Here is a 23,281-nt window from a genome sequence, read left to right as displayed (position 1 = left end):
TACCACATGGATCCTTGCAGTCTTGGGGCATATGTGAGGTCACGCTGTCAATGCAAGTGCCATTAAGAGTGCCTTGGGTGCTACCGGTTCACCTTCCCTTATCCGTCCACATTCTGTTAGAATCTGGTTCTCACGCCTTCCGCTCCCAGTTAGACTCTTCCTGTGGAGAACAAGCTTTTACATCGCATAATCATTAATTGATCTTAATCAGATAATTCAATTAGAAAAAAACATTAACAAATAACATCTTTACATTAAACTTTCACATTGAGCAATAACTAGAAGTGATACATGCAAACTCATTTTTCTTCTCATATATATATATATATATATATATATATACATACATACATACATACATACACACATACTGCACATCATTTTCTGCTCTAAAATTTTCCTTTCAAACAACAAAAAAGAGATAAATAAAAATCCATATACAGGAAGGTGTTTTCAAACGGGAATATACCTCTGTACCTTTTTATCTGACGCCTCCAATAGTCCAATACTGAGGCATGCTGGTCTAGAACTTAACATAAAACTTAACCACAGTTTTTACTTCTTGAATACAGTTATTAAACAAACTAACTTTGGGATAACATCTGGAGAACTGCTGATATCTTATCATTGTACAAATATCAGTTAAATATTTTGGAGAACACTATTCCCCTGTCACTAAACACAAGTTCTGCAGTGGGGAAGATACAGGCCGGGCTTCAGACCACCCTGAGAACAGGTCTACACACACGAGCACATTGTCATACACTTCTACCTCGGATAGTTGTATGTTCTGCAGTCGCTGGGACGGGTAATCTGGCCAGGCTGCTCTTTTCACAGGTACCTTTGCTGTTTTACCTATGTCATGCCGTGCGCACATCATGCCGGCTGCTACAAACCTAGTGGTGGCATTATTGTATCCAGGGACAAGCCAATTTACTGATACCTGGCTGCACATACTCTTGTTGTCAGGTCTGTCTTATCTTGCTCTCTCAATTGGCTTACCCGATGATCCAATAAAGTTCCTACTACCAATGGGCCCATAATTGTGGGCGTTGCCAAAAGCGTACCTAGAGTCAGTGTAAATGTCGGCCGTCTTACCTTCTGCCAGGTTACAGCCTCAGCGAGCACCTCCAGCTCCGCTCCTTGAGATGAACAAGAAGATGAGAGTGGTTTCTGGATGATTTACCTTGTGCCTTGTATCCTGTCTTGTACATACTGTATATGGTCAAATATTTCTACATTACAAATTTACATTGGAAACCCACGTCACATATAGATAGAACATTTCAAAAGGGTGGAGTTTTATTGTTCCACATTCATGTGATGATTCAGAACACTTGTAAATCCCACCCACCAGGTCCTGTAAATACCTGATTAATACAAAACAAACAAAATATGTTACTGAAATCTGGCATAAAAGAAACCATGTTCAGACAAAAAAAAAATTTTTTTTTTTATTTTTCCTTCTTCCCATCTAAATCTGTAAAGACTCATCTGTGAGTGACGTCACCTCGCCTCCTGTGTAAATTTGCTGGAGGGGGATGGTCTTTTACACAATACCTCATATTGGGTGGAGACTACAGCACAACATACCCAGTGCCATATTTACCGTTCTGGAAGGATCTGGAACCATCTATACAGAAATACCTCAAAATATAGGTTACTCTCATACACATTTAATCTGGATTACTCATTGGGGTCTCATACACATTTTATAGACCTCCTAGGAACAAATTCATTAATTCAAAATAAAACACAAAACAAAACAAAATTGTACCTTATCAGTAATGTAGCAGGGTGTTCAAAACTACATATCTCAACATAATAAGGTCTGGCACTCTATCTGGGGGGCACTAGTTTGGCCCCCTGTAATACACAACAGCCTGGAACAAAAATGACTTTCTCCTGACAAAAATACATTTTATCTTTCAAATGACTTGCAACCATTTACCTGTAAAACATCTCACATTTTCCAAAATAACATTTAGGCAGCACTAGCACGTGCCTCATGTGTGAAAACAAAACAATTGTAATTAGTTATCCAATAAAACAGAAAATGATATATCTGGTAATATTAATTACTGCAAATAAACTGTATATAAGAATAGGGAACAGTGGGGGCACATACATTTTCAAGACCCCGTGTCTCACAATATCTGTTTTTTAATTTATTTGAATTAACATCAAAACATTCCAACATGAAATCTTATATCATAACGCATAAATCTGCAGTGTAAATTTTATCTTTTTAATCCGATCCAGCCGGCTGTTATATTTTTCTCGCTTGGTGTAGTTACAGAGGACCGCGCGTGCGCAAAGATAAGAAACATTCCATTACGGATTTTAACCCCATACACAAATCACTAAGAATTTTAGACATTACTGCTGTTCAAGATAAGAACATACAATTTAAATCTGCTTTATTGTGGCAACTAATTTCAAACTTCAGACATGTTACATAACACACATCACACATCGCACCCGTTCACATTACACTCCCCCCGTTCTAAGCCACGTTAGTCACTGCAATGTACCCGGCTGCTCCGTTTTCTTCACTCTTCCTATCAAAATTTACACCTTTTTCCAAATTGTTCTTTCTCACATCAACTCTCTTGTAACCACCTGTAATCACCTGCTTTGTCATTTTAACTTTTAACTTATGCCTTGTCATGGCCACTCCCAGTGGCGGATTAAGTGTACCATGGGCCCTGGGCTGTTGATACAACTTGGGCCCCCCTCACACAGAGTTCACAGCAGCACAGAATCTGCACGCTCCTCTCCTGAAATACTCTGTGCTGCTGTGAACTCTGCTCTTACCATTACGTGGTGACTTGCCAATCATTTGAAGGTGTTATTGAGGACAGGAGTGGAGGAGTGGTAACAGACTGAGCTACGTAATGGTAAGAGCAGTGTTTACAGCAGCACTGAATCTGCACGCTCATCTCCTGAAATACTCTGTGCTGCCTTAAACTCTGTGGACAGGTCAGGATCCTGTTTTTTTTTAAATGCTGCACTGTAGCGCAGCCTTATATAATGGATCGAGCGGGTTCCCCAGCAGCATTTAAAAGAAACAGGATCCTGACCTGTCCACAGAGTTTAAGGCAGCACAGAGTATTTCAGGAGAGGAGCCTGTGATTGGCTGCAGAGGCCGCTGCAGCCTGTGATTGGTTGCAGAGGCCGCTGCAGCCTGTGATTGGCTGCAGAGGCCGTCACGTGGGATGAAGCGTCATCCCTGGAGGCCGGCCTTCTGACGTCATCCTGACGTGCGTGACCGCCACTACAGCCTGTGATTGGCTGCAGCGGCGACATGGATGACACGTCACCGCTGGAGGCCGGACAGGAGGAATGTAAGTATGAACGTATTTTTTTTTTTTTTTTATTACATTAAAATTGTATTTTCCGTGCGCCGAGCATGTACTGTCAAGGTTGTTGAAAGAGTTAGTGCAGCCCATTAACTCTATCAGCACCCTGGACAGTACCATGCTCGGCGCACGGAAATTACAGGTTCGGTCCGAAACAAACTTTTTCGTGAAATTCGGCGAACTAGCCGAACCGAACTTTTCAGAAGTTCGCTCATCTCTAGTCATAATGATGGCGGCTGCGCGAAAATCTCGCAGCCGCGCATCATACACTGATGACACATGGAGCCGTTAAGTGCCTTTTGCGCACGGAAAACGCCACAGTTTTTGCGTGAGCAAAACGCACACGCTCGTGTAAATGAGGCCTAAAGGGTAAGTCAATTTTTAACAAACTTCTAACATGTCATAGTGACATGTCAGAACTTTTGATGGGTGGGGGTCCGGGTGCGGAGACTAAGCGGCAGAAGCGCTCATGTGAGCAAAGAGCCACTTCATTTCTGTTTGGCTCTTTCCGGAAAGCCAAAGTAGCGGTGTACGGGCTCATTGACTTTCTATGAGACCGTACATAAGCTGCTCAGCTTTCCGGAAACAGAAACCAAGTGGCTCAGCGCTCACACGAGTGCTTCCGCCGCTTAGTTTTAGTGATCAGAGGGAGTCGGCGAGAGACACTGCTTACGTAACCATCATTCAGTTTTATGGGACTTACGGATGGTGGATATGTCATACATTTTTCTTATGGGAAAACTGAGGGCTGTATGGGGGGATTATATTGCAAGGGGAGGTGAGTTTGTCTGACTTCTGGGGGCTCTATAGGGAGGTCTGAGTGTCTGATTCTGACATCTCTGTGGGGGGGTTAGCCCCCCCCCCATAGAGCCCGTCGCTCAGACCCCCCTATACAGCCCCCAGAAGTCAGACAATTTGACTTACCCTTGTAATATATTAGTAACTAGTGAGGGCTCTATGGGAAGGGGGGATTATACTGAATGGGGGAGGGGGGTTCTAACCATCTAAGTGACTCCAGAGGACTCCATGAAGGGGGAATAACCCCCCATCCCATCCCCCATAGAGCCCTCAGTATTTCAGTATTTATTATACAGCAGGGAGATTTGAGCGTGTAACTCACTGCTGAGTGTCTATGGAGGGAAATTATTGTCCCCCCCATAGAGTCCTCTGCAGTGAGTTACACTGCTCAGACCCCCCTGCTGTATAATAAATACTGAAATCCTGAGAGCTCTATGGGGGATGGGATGGGGGGTTATTCCCCCCTTCATGGAGTCCTCTGGAGTCACTTAGATGTAAATTAAGATGGAGACGAACATGAACACTAACCTCCTCGTTGCTCGACCACCGCCCTTCTCGTCTGTTCCTCACTGGCGGTACGTGAAGCGTCAGAGGGGCGTGTTCTACCACGGCTAGCAGACGCACGTCTGCTAGTCCTATCCAGCAATTGATATCCATCCCCCTCCTCCTCATCAGCACTGCGCTGCCCTCTGCTGCAGTCCGCCCGCCCCTCCCTCTCAACGGCCATTAGCGGCGCTTCTTGTGAACGGCCATTAGTGAGTCCGACCGGATTTAAAATGATGTGCGTTTCGGGTTGCGATGGGCCCCCTAAAAGCTTGGGCCCCGGGCGGCCGCCCGAAACGCCTATATTATAATCCGCCACTGGCCACTCCACTCACTTTCTCAACATTCCACAAACCATTCTATTTATCACATGCAAGCTTCCATCTTAAGGCTGCCAGCTTCTTCAACAATTTTGGTTACAGTGTATTATTTTGCCTTCACATACTTTACAAACCTCCACTGAATCAACAGGAGTTGGTCACATTCATTTCAAACATCTACAAACCCCTCACTGCCGGGATATAGCTTTTGGTACTACAATCCTTTCATTTCAAATACTTCACATGTGAGTTACAACTTCTCTCCGCCATGCGCTACGTCACTGCATTCCAAGGGGGGAGGTCTTACACTTCTCACAATTTTTCTCTGGTTAACAATATAATTGCTGGCAAAAATTCTCTCATGTGTTTCATATCAACACTTCAAGATCACGTACGCACCTGCAATCTTTCATTACACAAAAAGTTTCAACATACCTTTTTGGATTCATCTTTCATACCACTGCTGGATAAAGTGCCAGCTAAATTTTGAGGCTTACGCAATACATGTGTGAATGGTGTAAGAATAAGCTCCTTACCTACCGCGGTTTTTTTGTAATTCACAGATGCAAAGCCAGACCTCTCCATCAGACCAGCAAACTCCCGGGTTTCTTTATCTTTTATTTTTATTATTCTGAAATTTAGACAAGTCCAACAGACACGCACGCTCATGCAAACAACTTCTAATACTACTCTTCTGGGTCTCTTTTCAACTCCAAAAATCAAACAACTAAACTGGGTATCTTTTCAACCCTAAACAACTAAACTGGCTTCTAACAGGAGTTTCCTCTTTGAGCAGCACTTTCCAACATTCACACACACACACACACAAAATAGATTAGAAGTATAACTATATCCCTGCACAAAGCAATCCCCCTGTAACATGGTCAATGCCGTTTCTCTTTCACACAAACTGAGATGGAAGTCCGGCACTTACTTTCTAAGGGAGTACAGGGTTCTGGAACTGCGGCTTCATACCTTACTCCCTAAGGTGGAGCCTTAGTCATCCGAAAATAGGGGGGGGGCAAGACTGGGAGATGCAAAGCAAAATATGAGAATCAAATCTTCTTACATTATGATGCAGCTTTTGGTCTACACGTTCCCGTCCGGTCTCCTCTGCCTGGTTCGGGTGGTCTCTGGGTCCTAGTGCCGCAGTCCCTGTTCGGGCGCCATAATCTGGGAGTGCAATTTAGCATCCCACTACGCCTTGAGTTCCATCATGCTCCAAATTAGCTTTTAAAAATCAATTTATGAGTACGAGCAGCTCAGAGTAGCAAAAACACAGACACGTTACTGTATGAAAATGCTTCTACTTTATTCTTATCAGCACGAATATTTATAGTCTGAAAATAACAAAATTGCAACAACAAATGAGTCAGAAAGTTTAGATAAAGTTCCACAACTTAATTGGCTCTTAGAGGGGCCATTCCCTCATCTTCCCTATTATTGCTGCGTAGTGCTTTGCACACAGCACTATGATTCTCCATTTTAATTATTATTATTGCTGCGTAGTGTTTTGCACACGGCACTACTGCCTTAAAGTCCCAGAGCATCTACCTTCTAATGTAACTAACTTGTACAAACATATTAGGATATGAGTATATAAGGTATACAGTAAGTATAAAACACTTTGGAAAAATATATTTCCTTTCACAAACACAACGTTATTCCTCATGATGGTAGTCTTGTTTTCTGCAGGACGAGCTATAGATTTTTTTAGGAACCATTTACAAGGAATGTGTGTTTAGCATCAATTTATTTATGTAATAATCTCCATCAGTGTGTAAGGCTAGAAGTTCACAAAATTAAGATCTACACCGATCAGCCATATCATTAAAACCACATGCCTAATATTGTGTAGTCGCCCTCGTGCCGCCCAAATAGATCTGACCCATCGAGGCCTGGACTCCACAAGACATCTGAATGTTCCTGTTGTATCTGTCACGTCTTGTGCCAGATACCAGCAGATCCTTTAAGGTCACGTAAGATGCGAGGTGCGGCCTCCATTGATTGGACTTGTTTTTTGGCTATTCCCATGACAGCACCGTGAGTGAACGGCTCCAATCCAGGACAGGAAACCTCCAGAAATGCTTGAAAAGGCAAAATGCCCCCAACCAACTCCGTTCCTGTTTCCGGTCTTTTTGAACATAATGAAATAAATATATATGTATGTACATGTATAAGTGGGATAGGCTTGACCCGATGCTGCCCTGTGAATAACTTCCGCTTGGACAGACACAATAGAGCCTGCAGTGTAAGTAGTAGATGTGACCCCCTCCTCCCCTCCACACCAGCAGAGCAGTATATATCGTCGTCCCCCCCCGCCCATGCTCAATCATGTCCAGCCAGCTCTGCTCATGCCGCAGTCAAGAACACACCCCACTTCCAGCCCGCACCTCATAGCTGGGCACAATAAATGCTCTCCCTCCCTGACAGGAACTCATTGAACGAAGTGGCTGCAAGAGGGGAAGAATCTACATGCAGCATGACAGGCAGTTCTTCTGTGAACTATACATAGTATATGGGGAACAAGGAGGAGTATGGAATAGGAGGATGGAGGTGGGGTCATCACTCTGTATCTCTGTTACACTGACTGCTTCCTCCTGATGGAATTAGTATAAAGTACTTCTCCTTGTTCCTCTATACTGTGTGTGCTTTAGTGAATCGCTGCCTGCGAGGTGGAAGGGTCTGTATAGGCAATGTATTCCACTGTTTGTCCATACAGTGGGATTTGTTGCAGCTTTCCGTCGGAGGTATAAATCGGGAGTCCTCCCAACGTATATCTCCGACGGAAAGGCTCAAAAGGTGTTGTGTAGAGATGAGCGAACCGGGACAACCGAACCCGGTTTCGGTCCGAACTTCCGGAAAAGTTCGGTTCGCAGCGAATCCGAACTTCACCGCGTTCGGCCGAACCCGTTTTGACCGAACCCGGTCAAAAATATTATACAAATCGGCAGCCACTTATCTCTATCAATCACTGATAGAGAAAAGAGGCTGCTGATATAAAATAAAAAGCATTTCATACGTACCTGGTCGTTGTCTTGTGGACGAGTCTCTCTTCTTCCTCCAGTCCGACCTTCTTTTCTGACGCGGCAGCCTGTGATTGGCTGCAGAGGCCTCTGCAGCCTGTGATTGGCTGCAGAGGCCTCTGCAGCCCGTGATTGGCTGCAGCGCTCACATGGGCTGCATCGTCATCAAGGAATGTCGGGCCGGATGTCGCGAGGGACGCGTCACCAAGGCAACGGCCAGGAGACCGGACTGGAGGAAGTAGGGAGTTCCCGCTAGGTATGAACGTCTTTTTTTTTTTTTTTACAGGTACTCTATATTGTGATCGGTAGTCACTGTCCAGGGTGCTGAAACAGTTACTGCCGATCAGTTAACTCTTTCAGCACCCTGAAGAGTGACTATTTACTGACGTCGCCTAGCAACGCTGCCGTAATGACGGGTGCACACATGTAGCCACCCGTCATTACGGGGCCTCATGCACACGACCGTAAAAACACCCGTTATTAAGGGTCGTAATTACGACCCGAAATAGCGGGCCCATAGACTTCTGTTAGCCACGGGTACCTTCCCGTTTTCTCACGGGAAGGTGCCCGTACCGTTAAAAAGATAGAACATGTTCTATTTTTTTATTTTACGGGTCGTGCTCGAAATTACGACTCGTAATTACGAGCACGGCCGGCCACGGGCAGCCGGCCGCTTTTACGAGCCGTGCTGTCATTATAAGGGTATGTTCACACGACAGCATCCGTTACGGCTGAAATTACGGGGATGTTTCCGCCTGAAAACATCCCCGTAATTTCAGCCGTTACGGCATATGCAGGCGCTTGAACGCCGCGTCCATTACGGACGTAATTGGCGCTGCTATTCATTGGAGTCAATGAATAACGGCTCCAATTACGGCCAAAGAAGTGACAGGTCACTTCTTTGACGCGGGCGTCTATTTACGCGCCGTCATTTGACAGCGGCGCGTAAATTACGCCTCGTGTGAACAGAGAAACGTCTGCCCATTGCTTTCAATGGGCAGATGTTTGTCAGCGATATCGAGGCGCTATTTTTGGACGTAATTCGGGGCAAAAACGCCCGAATTACGTCCGTAATTAGTGCGTGTGAACATACCCTGTGTTCACACGCACTAATTACGGATGTAATTCGGGATTTTTTGCCCCGAATTACGCCCGAAAATAGCGCCTCGATAGCTCTGACAGACATCTGCCCATTGAAAGCAATGGGCAGACGTTTGTCTGTTCACACGAGGCGTATATTTACGCGCCGCTGTCAAATGACGGCGCGTAAATAGACGCCCGCGTCAAAGAAGTGACCTGTCACTTCTTTGGCCGTAATTGGAGCCGTTATTCTTTGACTCCAATGAATAGCAGCGCCAATTACGTCCGTAATGGACGCGGCGTTCAAGCGCCTGCACATGCCGTTACGGCTGAAATTACGGGGATGTTTTCAGGCGGAAACATCCCCGTAATTTCAGCCGTTACGGACGCTGTCGTGTGAACATACCCTAAATTTTATAGCAGCACGGCCCGTAAAATAGAAAAATAGAACATGTTCTATTTTTTTAACGGCACGGGCACCTTCCCGTGAGAAAACGGGAAGGTACCCGTGGGTAACAGAAGTCTATGAGCCCGTTATTGCGGGTCGTAATTACGACCCGCAATAACGGGTGTTTTTACGGTCGTGTGCATAATGGGAGCACGGCTTGGAAAAACGACCGGCTGCCTGTGGCCGGCCGTGCTCATCTCCTGAAATACTCTGTGCTGCCTTAAACTCTGTGGACAGGTCAGGATCCTGTTTCTTTTAAATGCTGCTAGGGAACCCGCTCGATCCACTATATAAGGCTGCGCTACAGTGCAGCATTTAAAAGAAACAGGATCCTGACCTGTCCACAGAGTTTAAGGCAGCACAGAGTATTTCAGGAGATGAGCGTGCAGATTCAGTGCTGCTGTGAACTCTGCTCTTACCATTACGTAGCTCTCAGTCTGTTACCTCTCCTCCTCTACTGTCCTCAATAACACCTTCATGATTGGCAAGTCACCACGTAACAGTAAGAGCAGAGTTCACAGCAGCACAGAGTATTTCAGGAGATGAGCGTGCGGATCTTGTGCGCAGTGGTGACTTGCCAATCATGTGAAGGTGTTCTTGAGGACAGGAGTGGAGGAGACGTAACAGACTGAGAGCTACGTAATGGTAAGAGCAGAGTTCACAGCAGCACAGAATATTTCAGGAGAGGAGCGTGCAGATTCTGTGCTGTTGTGAACTTTGCTCTTACCATTACATAGCTCAGTCTGTTACCTCTCCTCCACTCCTGTCCTCAATAACACCTTCACATGATTGGCAAGTCACCACCCCGCACAAGATCCGCACGCTCATCTCCTGAAATACTCTGTGCTGCTGTGAACTCTGCTCTTACCATTACGTGGTGACTTGGCAATCATGTGAAGGTGTTCTTGAGGACAGGAGTGGAGGAGAGGTAACAGACTGAGAGCTACGTAATGGTAAGAGCAGAGTTCACAGCAGCACTGAATCTGCACGCTCATCTCCTGAAATACTCTGTGCTGCCTTAAACTCTATGGACAGGTCAGGATCCTGTTTCTTTTAAATGCTGCACTATAGCGCAGCCTTATATAGTGGATCGAGCAGGTTCCCCAGCAGCATTTAAAAGAAACAGTGTGTGTGTTTGGGTATGTGTCTTTGTCTGTTTTTATATGTGTATATGTGTGTTTTTGTGTGTTTGTGTATATATGGGTGTGTTTGTGTATATATTTGTGTATATATGTGTGTGTGTATATATGGGTGTATGTGTATATGTTTGTGTGTAGATGTTTGTGTGTGTGTGTTTTTGTATATGTGTGTGTTTGTGTATATGGGTGTGTGTTTATGTGTGTGTTTGTGTATATATGGGTGTGTTTGTGTATGTATATATATGGGTGTATTTGTATATATGTTTGTGTGTAAATGTGTGTGTGTGTGTTTTTGTATATGTGTGTGTTTGTGTATATGGGTGTGTGTTTATGTGTGTGTGTTTGTGTATATGGGTGTGTGTTTATGTGTGTGTGTTTGTGTATATATGGGTGTGTTTGTGTATATGTGTGTTTGTGTATGGTTGTGTGTAGGTGAGTAGAAGTATTGTTATTGTTCACATTGATAACTGTTTTTTTATGTTGTTGCAGATTTTGATGTACCGATTGGACTACATCTTCGATTCGTTGGACTACTGCGTAGATCTACGTTTTTTCAAATTGTAATAAAATGGTTAACGAGGGTTTTGTTGGGGATTTCTTATTTCAATAAAAAAGAATTGTCTTTGTGTTTTTTTTTTTTACTTTATTAGTGCCTAGATAATGGCAGTTGGCTGATTGACAGCGTCCATTATTAAGGCGGTACTTAGTGTTAGCCGGTGCAGAGGCTAGCACTAACCACCCATTATTACCCCGGTACCCACCACCACCAGGGGTGCCGGGAAGAGCTTGGTACGATCCAGTACCCGACCATCTGTTGTGATGGTCGGGTACTGGGGCGGCCGTAGGCTGGTATTATGAGGCTGGGAAGGGCCAAAAACAGTGGACCTTCCCACCCTTGTAATGCTAGGCTGCTGCTGCTGCTGTGTTGTAGCGGGCTGGTTATAAAAATGGGGGGGACCCCACGTCGTTTTTTTTTTGTTTTTTTTGAATTTAACAAATTTAACAATAGACGTTGGGTCCCCCACATTTTTAATAACCAGCCATATACAAGGCCGCAGCAGTCTGGCATTACATGGGTGGGAAGGGCCACTGGTTTTGTCCATTCCCAGGCTAATAACACTGTGTTGTATGTGGCTGGTTATGATAAATTGGGTGGAACCCCATGTCTTTTTTTTTTTTTTTTTAAATGGCGTGGGGTCCCCTCCACTTTTATAACCAGCCAGATACAACACAGCAGCAGCAGCCTAGCATTACAAGGGTGGGAAGGTCCACTGTTTTTGGTCCTTCCCAGCCTCATAATACCAGCCTGCGGCCGCCCCAGAGCCCGACCATCACAACAGATGGTCCGGTACTGGATCGTACCTGGCTCTTCCCGGCACCCCTGGTGGTGGTGGGTACCGGGGTAATAATGGTGGTTAGTGTTAGCCTCTGCACCGGCTAACACTAAGCCTCGCCTTAGTAATGGATGTTGTCACTCAGACAGCGGCCATTACTAAAGTGGTAGTAATAAAATTTGAAAAGAAAAAGACAAAGATATAGATAAAATATTTTATTGAAATAAAGCACACCCAACACAACCCTCATTAACCATTTTATTGTAGAAAAAAAACCGCCATCGAAGTAGTCCTCGAAACCGACGTAGTCCAAACACCAAACCTGTAAAAAAAAAAAAATTATGAAATAAAACATGTCGTAGGCTTAGATTCAGTTTAATGTGTGATACTGACTGTTATACCATGTATAGAAGCCTGCTGCGAAGTTGACTTAGATACAGGGCGCCAGCAGACAGTATCATACATGGCCATACAGACATATATACAAACAAACATACATACATACATATATACAAACATACACACATACATACATGCATACACACACACATGAAACCATACATACAAACATGCAAAGATACATACATACATATATACAAGCATGCACAAATATACATGCAAACATAAATACATGCAAACGTAATTACATACATGCACATATATATAAACATACATGCAAACATACATGCAAAAATAAAAACATGCAAACATACATGACAACATACATACATACATACATACATGCAAACATACATACATACAAATATATACATGTATACATACATGCCAACATACATGACAACATACATACATGACAACATACATACATACATACATACATACATACATGCAAATATACATGCATGCAAATATACATTCATGCAAACATACATACATGCAAATATACATACAAACATGCACATATATACATACATGCAAACATACAAACATACATACATGCAAACATACATAAAATGCAAACATACATACATTCATGCAAACATACATACATACATGCAAATATATACATGCAAATATACATGCACATATATACATACACACATGCAAACATACATACATGCAAATATATACATGCAAATATACATACAAACATACATGCACATATATTTCTAATCCACAATGGAAGGTAAATATAGGCTTATCTGGATAGAGGAATGTATCCAATCGAATTATATATCTGAGCAACTGAATGCTATTTGAGGTTTGAAGTCCAGGGCTAATAGGCTGATTAAATGCGGTATTTCCGTACAATCGGGCTGGTTGCTAGGACAACCAGACGCTAATACTCGGCCTGCAATGCTAGGTCTGCATTTTTTATATTTCGCTGGATAAGAAAACTACATTTGATATAGTCAAGTTGTGAACGCAATGATGCTCATTGCAATGATTGCTCCTGGTAATCCAGTGTATGATCCCCCTTTGAACAATGTATCCGCTTTTCGGATCTCCTATGTTACTAAGGACGCTGTGCATCTAGACTATACTACATTGGCTGCTGAGAGAAGGAGGCGTGCCGCGGTCCTGACAGGTCACTTGTGACGTGTCATATCTGGATTGGCGGCAGGCGTGGGCATGGCAGTGTAGGAGGTGGGCGTGAGCCATTTAAAAGACCGGCACCTCGCCGGCTCGTGTGCGACCATTATACCTGAGTCGTGCACGGGCCGGGAGGCTATACAAGAGCACACAAATGTGCGATCCGGCAATATTGTTAAACAACAATCTATAACACTAAAAATCCCTGATGATGCACCATAGTTATTGGTGGTGCAGAAACTCGTAGCATGAGCGCGATATTTCACATTAAATATTGAATGCATGTGGGGCAGCAATTGTGGAACAAGGTGTGCAACTTACCAACGGAGGTTGTTAGTGTCAATTGCTGACCATATTGGTGTACTTGGCTTAAAAAGCCGGACTAGCGCGGTATAGCGCATGGTATAGCGTGGTACGGCGCAATTGCCTTTCAATTATTGTGGTTCAGCAATTATAATATAATTGGAGAGACTGGTCTGGGGTGAATACTACTATTGCCTTCTAGGTTGTGTCTCTGCTGCTGACCCTATGATTGAGCCTGTTAATTTGGCTTTAAGGGCCCATCCTAATATTGTGTAGGCCCCCTTCATGCCGACTGCCATCATCTTTGTCCCATTGAGGCGTGGAACTCCAAAAGACCTCTGAAGGTTCCTGTGGCAGAAGACGTTAGCAGCAAATCCTGTAAATTGTAAGGTGCGGCCCCCACGGATCGGATTTGTGTTTCCAGCACATGCCACAGATGATCGATCGGATTAAGATCTGGGAAATTTGGAGTTGAAGTCAACATTTTGAACTGTTTAAACTCTTTGTCGTGTTCCTCAAATTGTTCCTGAATAATCTTTGCGGTGTGGCATGGCACATTATCCTGCTGAAAGAGGGCACTGCCATTTGACAGTACTGCTGCCAGGAAGGGGTTTACTTGATCTGTAACAATGTTTAGGTACGTGGTTTGTGTCATAGTAACATCCACATGATTGTCCACAAGTTTTCCCAGCAGAACATTGCCCAGAGCACCTCACTGCCTCCGCCACCAGCCACTGTGCCTCCAGCATCCCGTTTCTCAGCAATTTGCTCTACAGTTGTTCTTCCCTCTCTTCCCCAATAAAGCGGCGCACACGCACTCTGCGTCATTCATCAGACCAGGCCACCTTTTTCCATTATTCTATGGTCCAGTACTGATGCTCCCTTGCCCATTGTAGAAGCTTTCGGCAATGGACAGGGCTCAGCATGGACGCCCTGACTAGTCTGTGGTGACGCAGCCCTAAATGCAGCAAGCTGCGATTTTCTGCGTGTTCGGACTCCTTTCTATAATAGCCAGCATTACGTTTTTCAGCCACGTGTCCTACAATAGTTCTCCTGTTGGATGAGATCAAACGGGATAGCCTTTGCTCCCTATGCACATCAGTGACCTTGTCGCTGGTTCCTCAGTTGTCCTTCCTACCTTATACTAACCACTGCATACCAGGAAAACCCTTCAAGACCTACCGTTTTGGCGATGCTTTAACCCAGGCATCTAGACATCACGATTTGGCCCTTGTCAAAGTCCCTTCGATCCCTATGCTTGTCCATGTTTCCAACACATCAACTTTAAAAACTCAGACTCCTGAGGAAGCAATCAGTGTATATGCGAAACGTTGAACTCTTTTATATCTTTTAATTACCTCTAAAAAAAATAAATATTTAACTTTTTTAAATTTACTATGGAGAAACTTTGGATTTATTTCTGGTAATCTCCAACCACACCTAGAGGAGAATGTGAACCAGCAAGGTCCAGGAGAACCAGACAAGCTTTCTTTCTTCCATATGGGAAGTACTGACTTTTTAGCTGGCCAATTGCATAAACTACTACACTTTTTTTTTCATTTGCTTGCTGCCTAATATCTCTCACCCCTTGTTGGGCACCATTGTATTGAGATCATCAATGTTCTTCACTTCACCTGTCAGTGGTTTTAATGTTATGGCTGATTATTGTATAAATTAACGAGGACAGTGTGGGTCATCTTCACTTAGGAAATTTATATATATACACTACCGTTCAAAAGTTTAGGGTCACTTAGAAATTTCCTTATTTTTGAAAGAAAAGCACAGTTTTTTTCAATGAAGATAACAATTAAATTAATCAGAAATACACTCTATACATTGTTAATGTGCTAAATGACTATTCTAGCTGCAAATGTCTGTTTTTTTAATGCAATATCTACATAGGTGTATAGAGGCCCATTCACAGCAACCATCACTCCAGTGTTCTAATGGTACATTGTGTTTGCTAACTGTGTTAGAAGGCTAATGGATGATTAGAAAACACTTGAAAACCCTTGTGCAATTATGTTAGCACTGCTGTAAACAGTTTTGCTGTTTAGAGGAGCTATAAAACTGACCTTCCTTTGAGCTAGTTGAGAATCTGGAGCATTACATTTGTGGGTTCGATTAAACTCTCAAAATGGCTAGAAAAAGAGAGCTTTCATGTGAAACTCGACAGTCTATTCTTGTTCTTAGAAATGAAGGCTATTCCATGCGAGAAATTGCCAAGAAACTGAAGGGAGTAGTACACACCGTTGTAGAAATTCTTCAGAGGACAGCACAAACAGGCTCTAACCAGAGTAGAAAGAGAATTTGGAGTACCCGCTGCACAACTGAGCAACAAGACAAGTACATTAGAGTCTCTAGTTTGAGAAATAGACGCCTCACAGGTCCTCAACTGGCAGCTTCATTAAATAGTACCCGCAAAACGCCAGTGTCAACGTCTACAGTGAAGAGGCGACTCCGGGATGCTGGCCTTCAGGGCAGAGTGGCTAAAAAAAAGCCATATCTGAGACTGGCTAATAAAAGGAAAAGATTAATATGGGCAAAAGCACACCGCATTCGACAGAGGAAGATTGGAAAAAAGTGTTATGGACAGACGAATCGAAGTTTGAGGTGTTTGGATCACACAGAAGAACATTTGTGAGACGCAGAACAACTGAAAAGATGCTGGAAGAGTGCCTGACGCCATCTGTCAAGCATGGTGGAGGTAATGTGATGGACTGGGGTTGCTTTGGTGCTGGTAAAGTGGGAGATTTGTACAAGGTAAAAGGGATTTTGAATAAGGAAGGCTATCACTCCATTTTGCAATGCCATGCCATACCCTGTGTGCAGCGCTTGATTGGAGCCAATTTCATCCTACAACAGGACAATGACCCAAAGCACACCTCCAAATTATGCAAGAACTATTTAGGGAAGAAGCAGGCAGCTGGTATTCTATCTGTGATGGAGTGGCCAGCGCAGTCACCAGATCTCAACCCCATAGAGCTGTTGTGGGAGCAGCTTGACCGTATGGTACGCGAGAAGTGCCCATCAAGCCAATCCAACTTGTGGGAGGGGCTTCTGGAAGCATGGGGTGAAATTTCTCCCGATTATCTCAGCAAATTAACAGCTAGAATGCCAAAGATCTGCAATGCTGTAATTGCGTTCGTAAAGAATGCTCCATTTGCAGCAAAGTTTGAAGGAGAAAATTATTATTTCAAATAAAAATCATTATTTCTAACCTTGTCAATGTCTTGACTATATTTTCTAGTCATTTTGCAACTCATTTGCTAAATATAAGTGTGAGTTTTCATGGAAAACACAAAATTGTCTGGGTGACCCCAAACTTTTGAACGGTAGTGTATATATGTATGTATGTAATATATATATATATATATATATATATATATATATATATATATATAATATATATTACATAGTTTACATATATAGTTACATAGTTAGTACGGCTGAAAAAAGACACGTGTCCATCAAGTTCAACCAAGGGACGGGAAAAGGGATGGGATACATTTTTACACATAGGAGCTAATATTTTTTTTCTTCTAGGAAATTATCTAAGCCTTTTTTGCAGCCATCTACTGTCCCTGCTGTGACCAGTTCCTGAGGTAGACTATTCCATAGATTCACAGTTCTCACAGTAAAGAAGGTTTGTCGCCTGCAGGTTGAACATTTTTTTCTCCAGACGGAGGGAGTGCCGCCTTGTTTTTTGAGGGGTTTTATAAGGAACAGGATTTCACCATATTTTTTTGTATGGGCCATTAATATATTTATATAAATGAATCATGTTCCTCCTTAGTCGTCTTTTTTCAAGGCTAAATTGGTTTAATTCTTTTAATCTTTCCTAATAACTTAGATTCTCCATGCCCCTTATTAGCTTCGTCGCTCTTCTTTGTATTTTTTCCAACTCCAGGGCATCCTTTTTATGAACTGGAGCCCAGAACTGAACTGCATATTCTGGACGAGCCCTCACTAATGCTTTGTAAAGTGGTAATATTACATCCCTGTCCCGCGAGTCCATGCCTCTTTTAATACACGACAATCTCTTGCTGGCCTTTGAAGCAGGTGATTTGACACTGCATACTGTTATTTAGTTTATGATTTACAAGTACACCCAGATCCTTCTCAACAAGTGACACCCCTTGTGTAGCGCCCCCTAGGACATATAATGCAAGCAGATTGTTGGTACCCAGATGCATAACTTTACATTTATCTACATTAAACCTCATTTGCCAAGTGGACGCCCAAACACTTAGTGTGTTCAAATCGGCTTGTAATTTATGAACATCTTCCATAGACAGAACATTACTACATAGCTTGATGTCATCTGCAAAAATAGAAATAGTGCTATTCATCCCATCCTCTATATCACTAATAAATAAATTGAATAATAATGGTCCCAGCACTGAACCCTGTGGTACACCACTTATAACCGGGGACCATTCAGAGCAGGAATGATTGTCCACAACTCTCTGGATACGGTCCTTGAGCCAATTCTCAATCCAATTACAAACTACTGTATATTTTCTAAACCTATAGTCCTTAATTTACCCATTAGACGTCTATGAGGGACAGTGTCAAATGCCTTTGCAAAGTCCAAAAACACTATATCCACAGCGGACCCTCTGTCTAGGCTTCTGCTCACCTCTCATATAAACACTATATCCACAGCGGCCCCTCTGTCTAGGCTTCTGCTCACCTCTCGTATAAACACTATATCCACAGCGGCCCCTCTGTCTAGGCTTCTACTCACCTCTTCATAAAAACAGATCAGGTTAGTTTGACAGCTTCTGTCCTTAGTAAAACCGTGCTGGCTGTCACTTATAATACTATTTATTGTCACATAATTCTGTATATAGTCCTTCAATAGCCCCTCAAACATTTTCCCCACTATTTTGAAAATAGGCACCACATTTACCCTGCGCCAATCCCTTGGCACTATACCAGTCACTAGAGAAACTCTAAATATTAAGAAGAGGGGGACAGAAATAACTGAACTAAGCTCTTTAATTCTAGGGTGTATCCCATCTGGTCCCGGGGCCTTGTGTACTTTTATTTAATTTAGCTTGCACCATGTCTACATTCATCCAATTCAGTATATCAACTGATATATTAACATCACTGGCACCGGCTACATCAGCTGCTCTTTCTTCTGTTGTATATACAGAGCTGGAGAACTCATTTACTAACTCTGCCTTCTCTTGATCCCCTGTGACCAACTCCCCATTACCGCTATCTAGGGGTCCTACATGTTTAGACCTTGGCTTTTTTGCATTTATATACTTGAATAATTTTTTGGGATTTGTTTTACTATCCTTGGCCACCTGCCTTTCATTTTGTATTTTTGCTGATTTTATTACATTTTTACAGATTTTATTAAGCTCTTTATATTTTACAAAGGCTACAGCTGTACCCTCAGATTTGTATTTTTCAAATGCCCTTCTTTTGTCATGTATTGCCCCTTTCACAGAAGGTGTTACCCATGTGGGATTTAATTTTAGTAATTTATACTTGTTACCTATAGGAATACATTTTGCACTATAACTACCCAAAGTAGATTTGAAAATCTCCCATTTATCATTTGTCCCATTATTTAACATTAGTTCTTCCCAGTCTATATCTTGAATTGCAGCCCTCATCCTGGGGAAATTGGCCTTCTTGAAATTAAAAGCCTGCGTTTTGTTTTTTACAGTATAGGTAAAATGTAACTATATTGTGATCACTGTTACCGAGGTTTTCACGAACATTGACGTTCCCAACAAGCTCTACATTATTAGAAATGACCAGATCCAACAGAGCGTAGCCTCTAGTCGGGTCTTCCACAAACTGGCACATAAAGTTTTCCGGCAACAGGTTGAGGAAATGTCTCCTCTTTGCAGTTGAAGCCGAACCATGACACCAATTAATATCCCGGTAATTAAACTCTCCCATTATCACTACTGTACCCGCCTGTGCAGCCCGCTCCCTCTGTTTATATAGCTGACCTTCCATCTCCTCAGTTATATTGGGGGGTCTATAGATTACACCAAAAGTAATTTTTTCAGTGTTTACCTCCCTTTGTAATTCCATCCACAAAGTTTCAACCTCCTCACAATGTTCACCCACTATTGTCTCTTTCACACTCGCCTTCATATCACTTCTCACATGCAGACATACACCACTGCCTTCATATCACTTCTCACATAAGACATACACCACCGCCTTCATATCACTTCTCACAGGCATACACCACCACCTTCATATCCCTTCTCACATGCAGACGTACACCACCACCTTCATATCACTCCTCACATCGAGACATACACCACCACCTTCATATCACTTCTCACATACAGACATACACCACCGCCTTCATATCACTTCTCAGATACGGACATACAACACCGCCTTTCCTATTTGTCCTGTCTTTTCTAAACAGTGTAAAACCCTGTAGATTTACAGCCCAGTCATGTGAAGAGTCCGGCCATGTTTCAGCAACACCAACTATATCTATATGTTCCTCCAGTACCAAGGCCTCCAGCTCCCCCATTTTGCTTGCCTGACTTCTGGCATTTGTGAACATACACTTTAACTTGCCTTTCAGTTTTTCACTTTTATTATCAGAAATGTGATTTGACATTATTTGGGCATTTTTATTTATCCCCCAACCAATATAGTGTGACCCCTCTCTAACCTGACTACCCCTTTTTTTTTTCTACATTCACCTCCCTTCTCAGCCCTAGTTTTAATACTCCACCACTCCAGCTAGAATTCTCTCCCCCAGCACAGCGGACCCCCTTCCATTTAGGTGCAAATCATCTGCAGAATACAGTTTGTACCCCAATGAAAAGTCAGCCCAGTGCTCTAGGAACCCAAAGCCTTCTCCTCTACACCAAGACTTAAGCCATGCATTTAACTCCCTGAGCTCCCGCTCTCTTTCCTGTGATGTGCATGGCACAGGCAGTATTCCTGAGAATACAACCTTGGAGGTCCTTCCCTTCAGCTTGTAGCCCAGTTCTTTCAAATTATTCTTAAGGCTCCTCCACCTACCATTTATTCTGTCGTTGGTACCCACATGGACACGACAGCTGCATCATCACCAGCCCCTCCCAGTAATTTATCCACCCGTTCCCCCACATGCGGAACCCTGGCACCAGGGAGACCGCAAACCATTCGGCTGAGGCGGTCTTGGCAACAAATTATTCTATCCGTCTTCCTGATTATAGAATTTCCTACAACTACCAATTGTCTTGGCTTACCTGCATTACCATCCCACCGACTACTATATATATATATATATATATATATATATATATATATATATATATATACACACGTTATAGAGATCTTTTGTTTCCTGTCAAGGAGGGAGGCCTTCTCTCTTTCTCTCTCTTGTAGTTCTGTCTTGGGCTCACAGAAAACCAACTACCAGTAAATTTAATCATGTATTTATCCCACCCCCCTATTCTCCATAACCTCACCAGGGAAAGGAAACTTGGGTGTATATAAATGTAGAGCTTCCACCAACGCCTCAGTGGTTTCCCATCCCTTGTGGAGAGGAAACTTGGCGTAGTTGTATCTTGTCTGACCATGGGTTTCCTCCCATGAAATTTAGAATTCCCTAATAAGCAGAGGTGTTATTGTTCCAGGGCACTTTTTTTTTGGTTGACCGGGAACGCTTTAAAAATGCCCTCTGCACTTTGAACTGTATCTGCAATTCCCAGGACGCGTCCTTTTAGGCTTTAATAAATAAACAGAGAATTGAAGGTATTGAGAGAAGTGTCTGATATATAGACAGGTATACAGTAGTCATGTATTCAGTCACTGTGTGTTTCCTACAGATGGATCCAGTATGAGAAATCTACCAGAGAGATGTCCCAGTCCTCTGTATTCCCAGGACTGTCCAGAGGAAAATCACAATGTCCCAGAGAATCATCAGGTAGATGAAGCTGAGCCCTATACCAGATCTATATAAGGGGGTGTGGAGATTTTTGGTCATAGATTTTGGCGGTTTCTTATGTTGATCTGTTAGATTATTCGCACTCTCTGCTGTATTGTACTGAATTGTTACATATGTGAAATCAGGGGGAAGATCTGACTAATATTAAAGCAAAGGATGAAGCAGAAGAAGAGCGGGTGAGGGGAGATCAACTGTGTAAGAGTAAAGTGGAGGAGGAAATTCCAGGAGGTGTTACCACAGGTAAGTAATGGTGAATTGGGAGGTTTGTTAAGGTGAGGTTCCTCCTTCGTTCTGCATTACAGTAACACTTCAGACAATGTGTTATACATAGTGCAGGACCTGAGGCAACTGTGACTGCACATAGAAGTTCTCTACAAGGTGTTCTATGAATCCGGTCATGCACTGGGCTTAGTGTCACTTTTATGGGGGAACTGCGATTAACATCTGCACTAACGGCCGGGATCTGGGAAAACTCAGTTTAACCACTTAAGTACCACTATCAATGCTGATAGAGGCTCCTTGACACTTCCACTCTTGACATTGCAAGGCTGACTTCACACCGTGTTTTTTGTGGCATTTTTCTGACCTTTTAGTGTGTTTTCTGGGTCCATGTTGTTTTTTTTACGTTTTTTTCAGAGAGCAGAAATCTCTGGTTTAGCGTCCCCTTTTTTTTGTTTTTTATTTTTTTAGATGGGGTGGGGCGTTTTTCTATTGACTTCTCTTTCAGACATGAAAAATGACAGAAAAAATGTATGTTACAAATGTATGAAAAAAACGCTAGAAAGAAACGTGTGTAAATAAGCCTAAAATTTATAGTGTTTTTTTTTTACAAGCCCAAAATAAGACTGTGAGGGAGGTATAAGTGTGAATTCACACTGATTTGCAGCAGAAATTTCTGTGACTGTTCCATTTATCTGAATGAGGCCGAAATCCGTGCACAGAAACAGCCGTATCCGCATGTATAGAGCGAAGTGCATGTAAGTGCAGGAAAGGGTTAAGCATGATTTTGGGAAAGTCAATAGGAATAAAAACCACATACATTTTGGTAATTTCCTTTGTACTTTGTAATTTATTTGGCTCTTCCATTACAAATCCCCTAATAATAACAGCTGAAAAGAAAGATCCTCATTATAGTTCTATATTTAATATGCGGCTGGGACAAGAATTGAGGAACTATTCGAAAACACACAAGGTCCCCATGACAACTCTGCACACAAGTCACAGGGGGACATGTTGTCTTCAGGATATGTCCATAGTACAACTTTAGGCTTCAATATAAAGCACTCAGATCTCCCCTATAATCTACTGTATACTAAATAGCTCTTCTGGAACATGTCTTCTGGCAGCTCTCCTTATAGGGTCTTTACAGGGGTAGTCCACTACTGGACAACTGATAGGTCATCAGTACATGATCTGTGGGGGTCTGACGCCCGGACCC

General features: G+C 42.9%; 1 protein-coding gene across 1 annotated transcript in view; it reads left to right on the top strand.

Annotated features, from left to right (window-relative positions):
• Positions 1-23,281, top strand: part of LOC142658064 (uncharacterized) — a 64,778-nt gene that overhangs the window by 39,018 nt on the left and 2,479 nt on the right. Inside the window, exons 8-9 of the mRNA XM_075833803.1 lie at positions 21,725-21,822; positions 21,969-22,083. Coding sequence (XP_075689918.1) covers positions 21,725-21,822; positions 21,969-22,083 — 213 coding nt within the window. The remainder of the gene's footprint in view (positions 1-21,724; positions 21,823-21,968; positions 22,084-23,281) is intronic.

This window comes from Rhinoderma darwinii, chromosome 1 (assembly GCF_050947455.1).
Source record: "Rhinoderma darwinii isolate aRhiDar2 chromosome 1, aRhiDar2.hap1, whole genome shotgun sequence".
NCBI classification, from domain to species: domain Eukaryota; kingdom Metazoa; phylum Chordata; class Amphibia; order Anura; family Rhinodermatidae; genus Rhinoderma; species Rhinoderma darwinii.
Note: the sequence above shows the minus strand (reverse complement) of the source record. Positions and strands in the feature narration are given on the sequence as shown.